Raw genomic sequence first — 12471 nt, forward strand, 5'->3', positions numbered from 1 at the left:
AGGAACAGTGTTCAGGGGCAGAAAGACAGATATTTACCTTGTCAGCTCGGGGATTCGATCTAGCAACCTTTATGGTTACTGCCCCAACGCTATAACCACTAGGCTACTTGCAGTAGTCAGCCTATGGATGAAAGTTGAATGAATGAATTTTGTATTTTGTTGGGAGGGTTTTATTTGAGCACTACAGCTGCCAAGAGGTCTCGACCTTTATGGCAAAGATGTTGTTGGTGCATTCTAATATGAATTTCTATGATCGGGATCATGGCGTTAATGTGCTGCCATGGAAATACAGTTCGTGCGCCCTATGTTGAAACTACGTGACGTCAGGTCAGTGACGAAGAAGCCGAGATGCAAGCAATTCGTTCTAGGAGAGAGTGCGTGCATGATATTCCATCCAGGAGAGTGCGACCAGTTCGCTGACTGCGGCGACAGCGATTTCGGCAACATGGGTAACGTTGTGGGGATTATTACTAACGGATATTAATTGGGAGCGACCGGAAAAATGGCAGAGAGGTAAGCCAAACTATTTATATTCTAAAATCGCTGGTGTGTCCAAGGAAATGTATTTCGTAGCGATGCTTCTTCGTTGGCGAGTTTAGCCACGATTGCTGGTCGTTTTTCTTCGCTAGCTAACGTTACCGGGCAATGATTTGAGCTATCTTGCCTCTCGGTCAGTTTATTCGTTTATGTGGTAACTTAATGTTACTCCCGTTGTCATCTTTACCGGGTAACTCGTTGACTTTTTCTGTCAATCCCTTCGGTGTCTGTAACTCAAGATCCAGCGGCACGAGCAGCATCTGTTTGTGTGAGGGTGTTGCATCCCTGTGATTGAATGCACCTGTCTTTTCCCTCAGCCTTGAATCTCATCTGGCAACACAAGCACCTACAGGCTGTTTTGACTTTGATATGCTTTATCTGAAACCATAGCAAGTGAAAATTGTGTTATTACGCATTTGTGGGTTTGTTATTACACCGATATGATGGGTATTTATGCAGGGCTAGCTATCCAAATCTCAGCATTTCGATGTCTAGTCAGCCACCCCGAGACGTGATGGAGGCAGCACCGAGGTAAAATGTGTTTTATATTGGATATTCGGTGGTTATTCGGTTTTATCTTGTCAATCGCTATTGAACCAAGCATGCCATGACTATGAACATATTTATATTCTGAAGGAGGGGTGGATGGAGAACAAGCCACACCTTTGAAATCCCAAATTTGTTTTAATTTTCAACAAAGCTTGCTATGACTATGGAAATTATATAATCGGAAGAATCCTGATCATCCTATGCGTTGTTGTTTAAGAAATATTGAAATCTCCCCCAAAATACAAATTCTACAAAAAAAAGGACAAGGACTTATCTTCATCCTCACCTGATTCAGAATTTACAGTGCTGTTCCACATTTGTTTTGCATTACAGATTGAATTTAAAATGGGTTGAATAGAGATTTTGTGTCACTGGCCTACACACAATACCCCGTAATGTCAAAGTGGAATTATATATACAGTACCAGTCAAGTTTGGATGCACCTACTCATTCAAGGGGTTTTCTTTATTTTTTACTATTTTCTACATTGTAGAATAATAGTGAAGACATCACAACTATGAAATAACATATGGAATCATGTAGTAACCGAAAAAGTATTAAACAAATCAAAATATATTTTAGATTCTTCAAAGTAGCCACCCTTTGCCTTGAAGACAGCTTTGCACACTCTTGGCATTCTCTCAACCAGCTTCACCTGGAATGCTTTTCCAACAGTCTTCCAACAGGCTTTTCCAACAGTCAGAGTTCCCACATATGCTGAGCACTTGTTGTCTGCTTTTCCTTCACTCTGTGGTCCACCTCATCCCAAACCATCTCAATTAGGTTGAGGTTGCGTGATTGTGGAGGCCAGGTGATCTGATGCAGCACTCGATTACTCTCCTTGGTCAAATAGCCCTTACGTAGCCTGGAGGTGTGTTGGGTCATTGTCCTGTTGAAAAACAAATGATAGTCATACTAAGCACAAACCAGATGGGATGGCATGTCACTGCAGATTGCTGTGATAGCCATGCTGGTCAAGTGTGCCTTGAATTCTAAATAAATCACAAACAGTGTCACCAGCAAAGCACCCCCACACCATCACACCTACTCCTCCATGCTTCACGGTGGAAACCACACATGCGGAGATCATCTGTTCACCTACGCTGCGTCTCACAAAGACACGGCGGTTGAAACCAAAAATCGCAAATTTGGACTCATCAGACCAAAGGACAGATTTCCACCGGTCTAATGTCCATTGCCCATGTTTCTTGGACCAAGCAAGTATTTCTTTATTATTTGTGTTCTTTAGTAGTGGTTTCTTTGCTGCAGTTTGACCATGGGCTCCTGAGTGGTGCAGTGGTCTAAGGCACTGCATCTCAGCGCAAGAGGAGTCACTGCAGTGACTGGGTTTGAATCTAGGCTGCATCACATCCAGCCGTGATTTGGAATCCCATAGGGTTGTGCACAATTGGCCCAGGTTTGGCCGGGATAGGCTGTCATTGTAAATAAGAATTTGTTCTTAACTGACTTGCATGGTTACATTTAAATGGCCTGATTCACACAGTCTCTTCTAAACAGTTGATTTTGAGATGTGTCTGCTACTTGAACTCTGACGCATTTATTTGGGCTGCAATTTCTGAGGCTGGTAACTCGAATGAACTTATCCTCTACAGCAGAGGTAATTTGGGGTCTTCCTTTCCTGTGGCGGTCCTCATGAGAGCCAGTTTCATCATAACACTTGATAGTTTTTGCGACTGCACTTGAAGAAACTTTCAAAGTTCTTGAAATGTTCCGGATTGACTGACCTTCATGTCTTAAAGTAATGATGGACTGTCGTTAGGGTTGCACATTTTGGGAAATATTCAGGTGGAAACTTTCCGTGGGAATATATGGGAATTAACGGGAATATATGGAAATTAACAGGAATATATGCAAATTAATATTAATACCATTTAAATGTAGATGTTTTTTTGCACTGGATATATTTACCATATCATATGGAGACAGAAACATAAACCTTTTACCTTATCAAGTAGACATAATTACAAATAGAAATAAAAACTATTTAGTTACGAATTTAACTTTAATTAAATGAGTTGACTCTTCACAGGGTGTCACGATCATCTTGAGGTGAAAGAGTGGACCAAGGCGCAGCGTGATATAAATACATCCTCTATTTATTAATGAAGAAGATGAACACGAAACGAAATACTTACAAACTAAACAAAACAACAAACGACCGTGAAGCTACAAAACGAAAGTGCACACACAAGCTACTAACGTTTAGACATAGACAATTTCCCACAACAGCCTAATGCCTATGGCTGCCTTAAATATGGCTCCCAATCAGAGACAATGAAAGACAGCTGTCTCTGAGAACCACTCAGGCAACCATAGACATACCCAGACACCTACACTGAACACAACCCCATAAACTCTACCAAAACCCCCTAATACAATACAACCACCCAATATGAGACAAATACACACAAACATCCCCCATGTCACACCCTGACCTAACTAAAATAATACAGAAAACAAAGATAACTAAGGCCAGGGCATGACACAGGGGATGATTTCACTGAACAACAAAAGAAAGGGAATATTGAATGATCCCCAGTGATCCATCGCATCTCCCAAAAACGTTTTCAACAAACATCTGTAAAATGATAGTCTGGAAACTAAAGCTTTGGTTGTCTTCTTCTCAGGCTTCTGTGTCTTCTCCCTGGACCTCCTCAATGTCCAACTCTTGAACATTGGACTCTGAGGCCTCATCTTCATTGTCATTTTCCAACCTTGTTGAGGATGGCTCGTTGTCAGGCTCAAAAAGCCAAAAATTTGTCCGGATGGCCACCAATTTTTCAACCCTTGTATTGGTCAGCCTGTTGCGTGCTTTGGTTTGTGTGTTCCCAAACAAGGACCAGTTGCGCTCTGAGGCGGCTGATGTTGGTGGGATTTGGAGGATGATGGAGGCAACAGGGGAAAGAGCCTCAGATCCACAAGGTCCCTTCCACCAGGTGGCTGATGAGATATGTTGGCACGACTACCATATTGCATCTCCATCCCAAAGCCCTTGCTTGGAAGTGTACTTCGCCAGACTGCCAAGAACCTTGCCCTCATTCAGGCCAAGGTGGCGAGACACGATAGTGATGACACCATAGGCCTTGTTGATCTTTGCACCAGACAGGATGCTCTTGCCAGCATACTTGGGGTCCAACATGTACACTGCGGCGTGTATAGGCTTCAGGCAGAAGTCTTCACGCTTTTTGATGTATTTCAGATCTGCAGTTTCCTCTGCTTGGAGCAACAGTGAAGTGGGAAGGGCAGTACATATTTATTTTCTTACATCTGCAAGCAGAGTCTGAACATCAGACAGGATGGCATTGTCTCCCTCAGTCCGTGCAATGGCTACTGCTATTTTCAGGAGTTTCAGGCTGCTTACCACTCTCTCCCAAAATACATCATCCAGGAGGATCCTCTTGATGGGGCTGTCTGTTTCAGCAGACTGTGATATGGCCATTTATAGGAGAGACTCCTTCCCCTCCAGGAGACTGTCAAACATGATGACAACACCACCCCAATGGGTGCTGCTGGGCAGCTTCAATGTGGTGCTCTTATTCTTCTCACTTTGCTTGGTGAGGTAGATTGCTGCTATAACTTGATGACCCTTCACAAACCTAACCATTTACTTGGCTCTCTTGTTGAGTGTATCCATCTCTTAAAAACAAGGCAAAATATTTCCTGGGCGTGCTTACTAAGACGATATTGAATGTTCCTGAGCGGCCTTGTTACTGTTTTGACTGAAATCGGCTTGAAAATCTATGGCAAGACTTGAAAATTGCTGTCTAGCAATGATTAACAATCAACTTGATAGAGCTTGAAGAGCTTAAAAAAGAATCATGTGCAAATTTTGTTCAATCCAGGTGTGCAAAGCTAATAGAGACTTACCCAGAAAAATGCACAGCCTCCACAAAATAGAAATCATACGTAGTGGATCATGCAGGGGAATCTATTCTAAATGACATGTCGTGATTCTTTTTTTTTTTTAAAGCTTGGATTTCGATTCAGAATATATTATTTTCATAGTCATGGCACACTTTGTTTAACAGGTATTAAAGATTGAAATCCAGAATATGTTCTAAATAAGTCCTACCAAACCAATGCATGTATTTTTCTCAATCCTCCCCTTATTCAGAATATATAATTTTCACAGTCATGGTATGCTTGGTTTAATAGCTATTGAAGACTGAAACCAGAAGAAAAAAATAAATTACAAAAATTAGGCCCACCCCAAAAAATAAACATTAAAAAAAGGCGTTGCGTTTTCACCATCCTTCCCAGATTCAGAATACATCACTTTCATAGTCATGGCAGACTTTGTTTGAGAGCTATCGTAGATTGAATTTGTTTTATATATATATATTGTTATACATATATAAATATTTTTTTAAAGATGTGGATTGTTCTCCATCCACCCCTCATTCAGAAAATAAACTTTTTATAGTCATGGCATTCTTGGTTCAATAGCTTTTGACAGGAGAAAACCGAGTATCCACCGAATATCCAATATATATTTTTTAAACCTCATCTAAGGCAGCTAGAGCTATTAAAAAATGTGGAGCAGAAGGAACCCGACACCGAGCATTCCATGTCTAGAACCCTAGAACACTTCTATTTGTCCCCTCGCTCAGCCAGCTATGAGCTATTCCAAAAATGTAAATACACCTGTTTACATGGGACTTCAAATAAGAAAATCTTACCCACACTCTACCTGCCTTGGTGTGTGTTTTTAGTGAGGTTCGCTATATGAATGGAGATTAGATTATGTTGGATGACAGAAAGAGACACAGAGCGCCAAACCTATCCATTTTCTCCCTCAGCAAGCCCACCAGGCAGAATTATAAATTGATACCTATTCAATTTCTGTTGCAGGGCTCATTCACCCGTATGTAAATCACAACTGTCATTTTTATCGTGATGGGCAGGCATAGACCTTTATGCAAATTCAAGCATATTCATCAAAGAGTGAAAGCTCACTGGCTCTGACTTGTGCTTCGATATCAGCCACCGGTGGCGGGAGGGAGGGAGGGAGGCTCGGGGACGGGAGAGAGAGGGAGACCTCCATGGCTTTACAGTTTACCGGCTCACTCGTGCAGAATTGAGTGTTCTAATGTCACAGTTAATGAGGTGAATGCATGGGATTCACGGTGGCGTGTTTGCCCAGATTGGAATGTAGAAATCTAGAGTAGATTATGTAATTTCAACGTATTTGCGAGGAGCTGAATTGGCTGTCCCTTGATATTTTCCACTGCAGTATTATGGCATTGGGTTTATCACAATATTTTATCTCTCGGCAGCAGCATTGGAATAGAAAGCCTACGTAGTGGATCATGCAAGGGAATCTATTCTAAATGGCATGTCGTGCAGCCTATGGGTTCATGGTGATTATTTTTTTTAAATTGTGGATTTTGATTCAGAATATATAATTGTCATAGTCATGCCAGGCTTTGTTTTTGAGCTATTGAAGAGGGATAAGGGCAATTTGACCAAGGAGAGTGATAGGAGTGCTGCATCAGATGACCTGGCTCCACAATCACCCGACCTCAACCCAATTGAGATGAGTTGAACCGCAGAGTGAAGGAAAACCAGCCAACAAGTGCTCAGCGTATGTGGCCATTACTTCAAGACTGTTGGAAAAGCATTCCTCATGAAGCTGGTTGAGAGAATGCCCAGAGTGCAAAGCTGTCATCAAGGCAAAAGGTGGCTACTTTGAATAATCTCAAATATAAAATATATTTTGATTAGGTCTGTAGCAGTTTGGGTCATTGATTTGAGGTTCACTTATATTGGGAGTAGTGCGTTTCCTCAGCCACAGTGTGTTATTTGTGCAAAAGTACTATCTCACAACTCGATGAAACCTTCACTCTTGCGCAGACATTAAGAAACAAAACATGCCAATTTGAAAAATAAACCATAGGAGTTTTTTGAGCGAGAATTAAGGCGACTTTCAAGTAGTAAGACATAAAAGCAACAGATACCATTAATAAGAAGGGGCTAGAAGCATCTAATATGGTGAGCTACCAAGTGGCTAGGACAGGCAAGCCCCATACTATTGTGGAGGGCTTAATTCTTCCTGCTGCCGCAGATATGGCTGGGAAAATGCTGTGGGAAAAGGCCAAAAAAACTATACAGACAATTACTTCATCAAACAACACTGTTCCATGATGCATCAGTGACATGGCAGGAGATGTTTTTAAACAATTACTGCTTCACATGCAAGCCAGTGAATTCTGTGTGTTACAGCTGGATGAGTCAACCAGCTCCTGGTATATGTCCGTTACGTTTATGGGGGGGCAATTAAGGAAGACATCCTCTTCTGCAAACCACTGGAAACCAGGACAACAGGAGAGGATATTTTTAAAGTACTGGACAGCTTTGTGACATCAAATGGACTTTGATGGTCAAGATGTGTTGGTATCTGTACTGATAGCGCAAAAGCCATGAAAGGGAGACATAGTGGAGGGGTAACGCGTGTGCAAGCAGTTGCTCCCGATGCCACTTGGGTACACTGCAGCATCCACCGAGAGGCTCTTGCTGCCAAGGGAATGCAATCTACCTCACCAAGCAAAGTGAGAAGAATACATCTGATGTTAATGTGACAAAAGCTGGATCCTTTCTAGCCATGACCGGCCGGCTCTGGTTTTTGTAGACAGCCATGCTTTGTTATTTTTTCAAATTATATTCATTCATGATTTATAGCAGAAATTAAGACACAACTGGCATTGTTTTGCTTATCAATAAGCCCTGTCATGTTGGTATAAGAACATCGTTCTACTTTATTTTATTACAACTATACAGGCTCATTTCTCTTCTGTTCAAATGAATTACAATAATGTAAATGTGATTTTGAGCATTCTGGGCGGACGCTCTAATGCGCTACGCACCCAATGAATATGGATGTCCGGTAAATTAAAATCACACACACAGTATAATCATGTGGTAGCCCAGGAAGAGTAGAGGCTGCATGTGCAATAGCTAATGGGAATCCTAATAAACTAAACTAAATCATGATGCTATACAGCACTTTCAATCAATCAATCAAAGCCCATTACACACACACAGTATCACCTTAAAGGTATACAGCACTTGCATTCAATCAATCAAAAATGATTTTCTAAAGCCCTTAGTGGCCAGATTGTTTCTCAGTTCATTGTGTGCATATACGTTTGTCAGACTGATGGATAATCATACAGGATAGAGCACACAAAAATACTTTCATAAATATGTTCATATATCACCAGCAGGGTTAGATTATAACTGTAAAGGTTATATATGGTACACACACTTAGTTAGCTGGTTGTCTTTGTAGAGTGTGGGGAGGGGGGCAGTGAGACGATCAAGTGACAGAGTCGCGAGCAAAGCACAATGTTGCCGCCTCCACTCAACTCTCGTTTTCTTGCCTAACAGACAACTACAGAGTTAGATAATGTTAGCTGATTAGTTACAAAGCTGGGACACTTTCCAACTGAATAGCACTGTTAGAAACAGGACAAAACAAGCAACTTGTTAGATGGCTATGTAAACAAATATCACTGCAACTCAATATCATTTGAGCTCTACTGCGCAGGTTTCTACCATAACACAACAGCTAAGCAAGCTTTCAAATAATAGGTAAACGAGGTAATGTACAGCCTATGAATATCTGTAACTACCAAACATGAAAAACCATAACCTGAGTCCAGCAGATAAACACAAATGACTCTAATCTCTATTTCGTGGCTACTTAGCTAGCTGGTTGTCTGTACGGCTAATGTTTTGACAGCTTGATGTTTCATGAGCGCAGCACACATTTAGTCACACAACTTTTCTAGCTAGCTAGCCTGACAGACAAACCTGACATTTAGCTAGCTAGTTAACTAGTTAGCTAGCTAGATATAGCAAGCAGCTCCAGTCGTTTCCATATGAATTACTTCGGTGGACACAAGACAAAACAACCAACTAGTTAGCTGACTATACAAGGCCTACAGCTGAACACTGCTCCACATGATAGCACTGGCTAATCTGAGAGCTATTCCCCAAGTTTCACACCATCAAACATCGACAACACCAAACATATATCAACTGTTTTATTTATCGGCTTTTCATTTGTTTTATTGGCCAAAAGCCATCTATTTCCGGATAACGGAAACCCTTACACACACACACAGCCGTGAGTCGATGTCCTGAACACCGGGAGGCTGGGAGGAGGATGGAGCAATGGATAGAAAAAAGAAAGAGTGATGGAGGAAAAAAAGTGACAGGAGAGGAGGGTATGAGCGGGAGATGTGTGATAGAGAGACAATGAAACAAGTAAGTATTAACAGAGTTAGAGTAGGTTGGAGAGAAAAGGGATAGAGCAGAGAAATGATAGAGCGGCCACAAACAATGTGTGTTATCCTTAAAACTTCAGACCAAATGAAACCTGACATCCTGTAATTTTTCAATGATTAACTGCTTCAGGCTGTATCTTGAATGGAAATTATGGCAGTAAAGCTGGTTTGGGTTTGAATTAGAATTTGAGTGGAGCCGAGATCGGCTATTGACTGACAGCTAGCGAATGAAGGGAGATAGAGAAAGAGAGATAGATGGAGGAGTATTGACTGATGGATAGAGAGAGGGATAGAGAGAGGGATGGGAAAGCCCTTTCAAACTAATTGACTAATTGACTGGCATTGACAGTCAGCGGATGGAGAGAGAGGGATGGAGGGAGAAAGAGAAGAGAAAGCCTTTTCTCAGTTTAATAGGATTAGTTTGTAAATGTGTTTGTCTGAAGAGCTGTCTTTGGAGACCCTTTAATCTATCTGTGTGTGTGTGTGTGTGTGTGTGTGTGTGTGTGTGTGTGTGTGTGTGTGTGTGTGTGTGTGTGTGTATGTGTGTGTGTGTGTGTGTGGGGCTGAATTACAGAAGTGTGTTTGTGTTGCTGGGCTGAGAAGTGGAAGGGAAGATGGAGAAAAAGACAGAGCGATATGGAATTGGGAGCGTGAATGAGTGGTCCCTTAGTTTTAGCACTGAGGATATCTGCACTGAGGATATGTCAAAAGCACTTGGGACTGATTGGCAGGCACTTGTCTAGTGTGTGTGTGTGACTGATTATAGTGTGTGAGAGGAGTGAGTGAGAGGAGAGGGTTATGTGAAGGGTTGAGGGAGAAGAGAGAGAGAAGAGAGACTTATGGAAAAACCATAAAAACCATAAAAAAAACATAAAAACCATTAAAACCATTTCACCTGTATTCTTACACTTTGGACTTCAAAGTAAATCTCAGCTTTATAAAAAAATACACATTTTTTTTTATTTTACCTTGATTTAACGAGGCAAGTCAGTTAAGAACAAATTCTTATTTTCAATGAATTGCCTAGGAACAGTGGGTTAACTGCCTTGTTCAGGGGCAGAACGACAGATTTTTACCTTGTCAGCTCGGGGATTTGATCTAGCAACCTTTCGGTTTCAGGAGATTCAGGAGTAACATTGAAATAGAATAATATGCCACATCAATATTAGACAACTATACAGAAAACCCTGAAATCAAAATCAACGATGAGAGAATAGTCAGAATAACTTAACTAAAATAGCAGCGCAGATGGCACTCTTTTGCTAAGGGCAAAAGAGGTAATGAATGTGTATGGGAATACTACAGACTTTGTGGTGCAGCAGAAAAGTCAGTGTACTTTAAATCCAGAGATTGTGAGTTGAAATCCCAGGTTGGGTCATACTTTAGCTGAACACCGATAACACAAGCAATTGCACATGTGAAAATGTGATCACGTGAAGTTTCAAAAACACATATTTTCACATGTGAAATGCCACATGTAATGTGTTCCAAAAACACGTTTTCAAAAGTGAAATGTCACGTGAAGTGTTCCAAAAACACGTTTTCACTTGATTTCACATGTGAAATGTCACATGTGAAGTGTTCCAAACACATGTTTTCTCATGTGAAATTTTCCAAAGCCATCAAATAAAATACAATTTTATTGTTCACATAAACATATTTAGCAGATGTTATTGCGGGTGTAGCGAAATGCTTGTGTTCCTAGCTCCAACAGGGCAGTAGTATCTAACAATTCACAACAATACACACAAATCTAAAAGTAAAATAATGGAATTAAGAAATATATAAATATTAGATTGAGCAATGTCGGAGTGGCATTGACTAAAATACAGTAGAATAGAATTGTAACGTCTCTCGCGGGTTGAAGAAGGAGACCAAGGTGCAGCGTGGTAAGTGTTCATGATATTTTATTTCTCAAAAAACACAGTGAAAACAGTGAAAAACACAAAATTACAAAGTGAAAAAACCGAAACAGTTCTGTCAGGTGAAGACACTAAACAGAAACTAACTACCCACAAAACCCAATGGAAAAGGACAACTATTATATGATCCCCAAACAGAGACAACGATAGACAGCTGCCTCTGATTGGGAACCACACAAACATAGAAATAAAGAAACTAGAATGCCAACCCTAGTCACACCTTGGCCTAACCAAAATAGAGAACAAAAGCCTCTCTATGGCCAGGCTGTGACAAGAATACAGTATATACATATGAGATGAGAAAAGCAGTATGTAAACATTATTTAAACAGTATTAAAGTGACTAGTGTTCCATTATTAAAGTGGCCAGTGATTCCAAGTCTATGTATATAGGGCAGCAGCCTCTAAGGTGCAGGGTTGCGTAACCAGGTGGAAGCCGGCTAGTGATGGCTATTTATCAGTCTGATGGCCTTGAGACAGAAGCTGTTTTTCAGTCTCTCAGTCCCAACTTTGATGCACCTGTACTGATCTCGCCTTCTGGACGATAGCGGGGTGAACAAGCCGTAGCTCGGGTGGTTGATCGAGGGCTGTAGGTGTCCTGGAGGGCAGGTAGTTTGGCCCCGGTGATGTGTTGGGCAGACCGCACCACCCTCATGCGTGTTCCAAAAACACGTTTTCACATGATTTCACATGTTAAATTGTACAAAAATAGATATTTTCACATGTGAAATGTCACGTGAAGTGTTCCAAAAACATGTTTCATGTATGAAATGTCACATGTGAAATGTCACATTTCAAGTGTTCCAAAAACATATTTTCAAATGTGAAATGTCAGGTGTCGTGTGAAATCATGTGATTTTTCACATGTGATAATGTGGTTCAACATGTGATAACATGAAACTACACTGTTAGCCATTGCTGTCATTTTACAGTACATTTCTACAGTAATAGTGTTTTGCTATTAGGGTTGCACTTTTTGGGGAATATTCAGAGGTGGAAACTTTCCGTAGGAATTAACGAGAATATATGGGAATTAACAAGAATATATGCAAATTAATATTAATACCATTTAAATGTAGATTTTTTTTGCATTGGATATATTCACCATATCATATGGAGACAGAAACATAAACCTTTTACCTCATCAAGTAGACA

The 12471-nt window shown here is 40.8% G+C and overlaps 1 protein-coding gene across 1 annotated transcript in view; it reads left to right on the forward strand.

Annotated features, from left to right (window-relative positions):
- Nucleotides 1-444: 444 nt before the first annotated feature.
- LOC120052629 (rho GTPase-activating protein 39-like) overlaps nucleotides 445-12471 on the forward strand; it is a 160471-nt gene continuing 148444 nt past the window's right edge. Inside the window, exon 1 of the mRNA XM_038999656.1 lies at nucleotides 445-513. Coding sequence (XP_038855584.1) covers nucleotides 503-513 — 11 coding nt within the window. The 5' untranslated portion in view covers nucleotides 445-502. The remainder of the gene's footprint in view (nucleotides 514-12471) is intronic.

This window comes from Salvelinus namaycush, chromosome 8, assembly GCF_016432855.1.
Source record: "Salvelinus namaycush isolate Seneca chromosome 8, SaNama_1.0, whole genome shotgun sequence".
Classification (NCBI taxonomy): domain Eukaryota; kingdom Metazoa; phylum Chordata; class Actinopteri; order Salmoniformes; family Salmonidae; genus Salvelinus; species Salvelinus namaycush.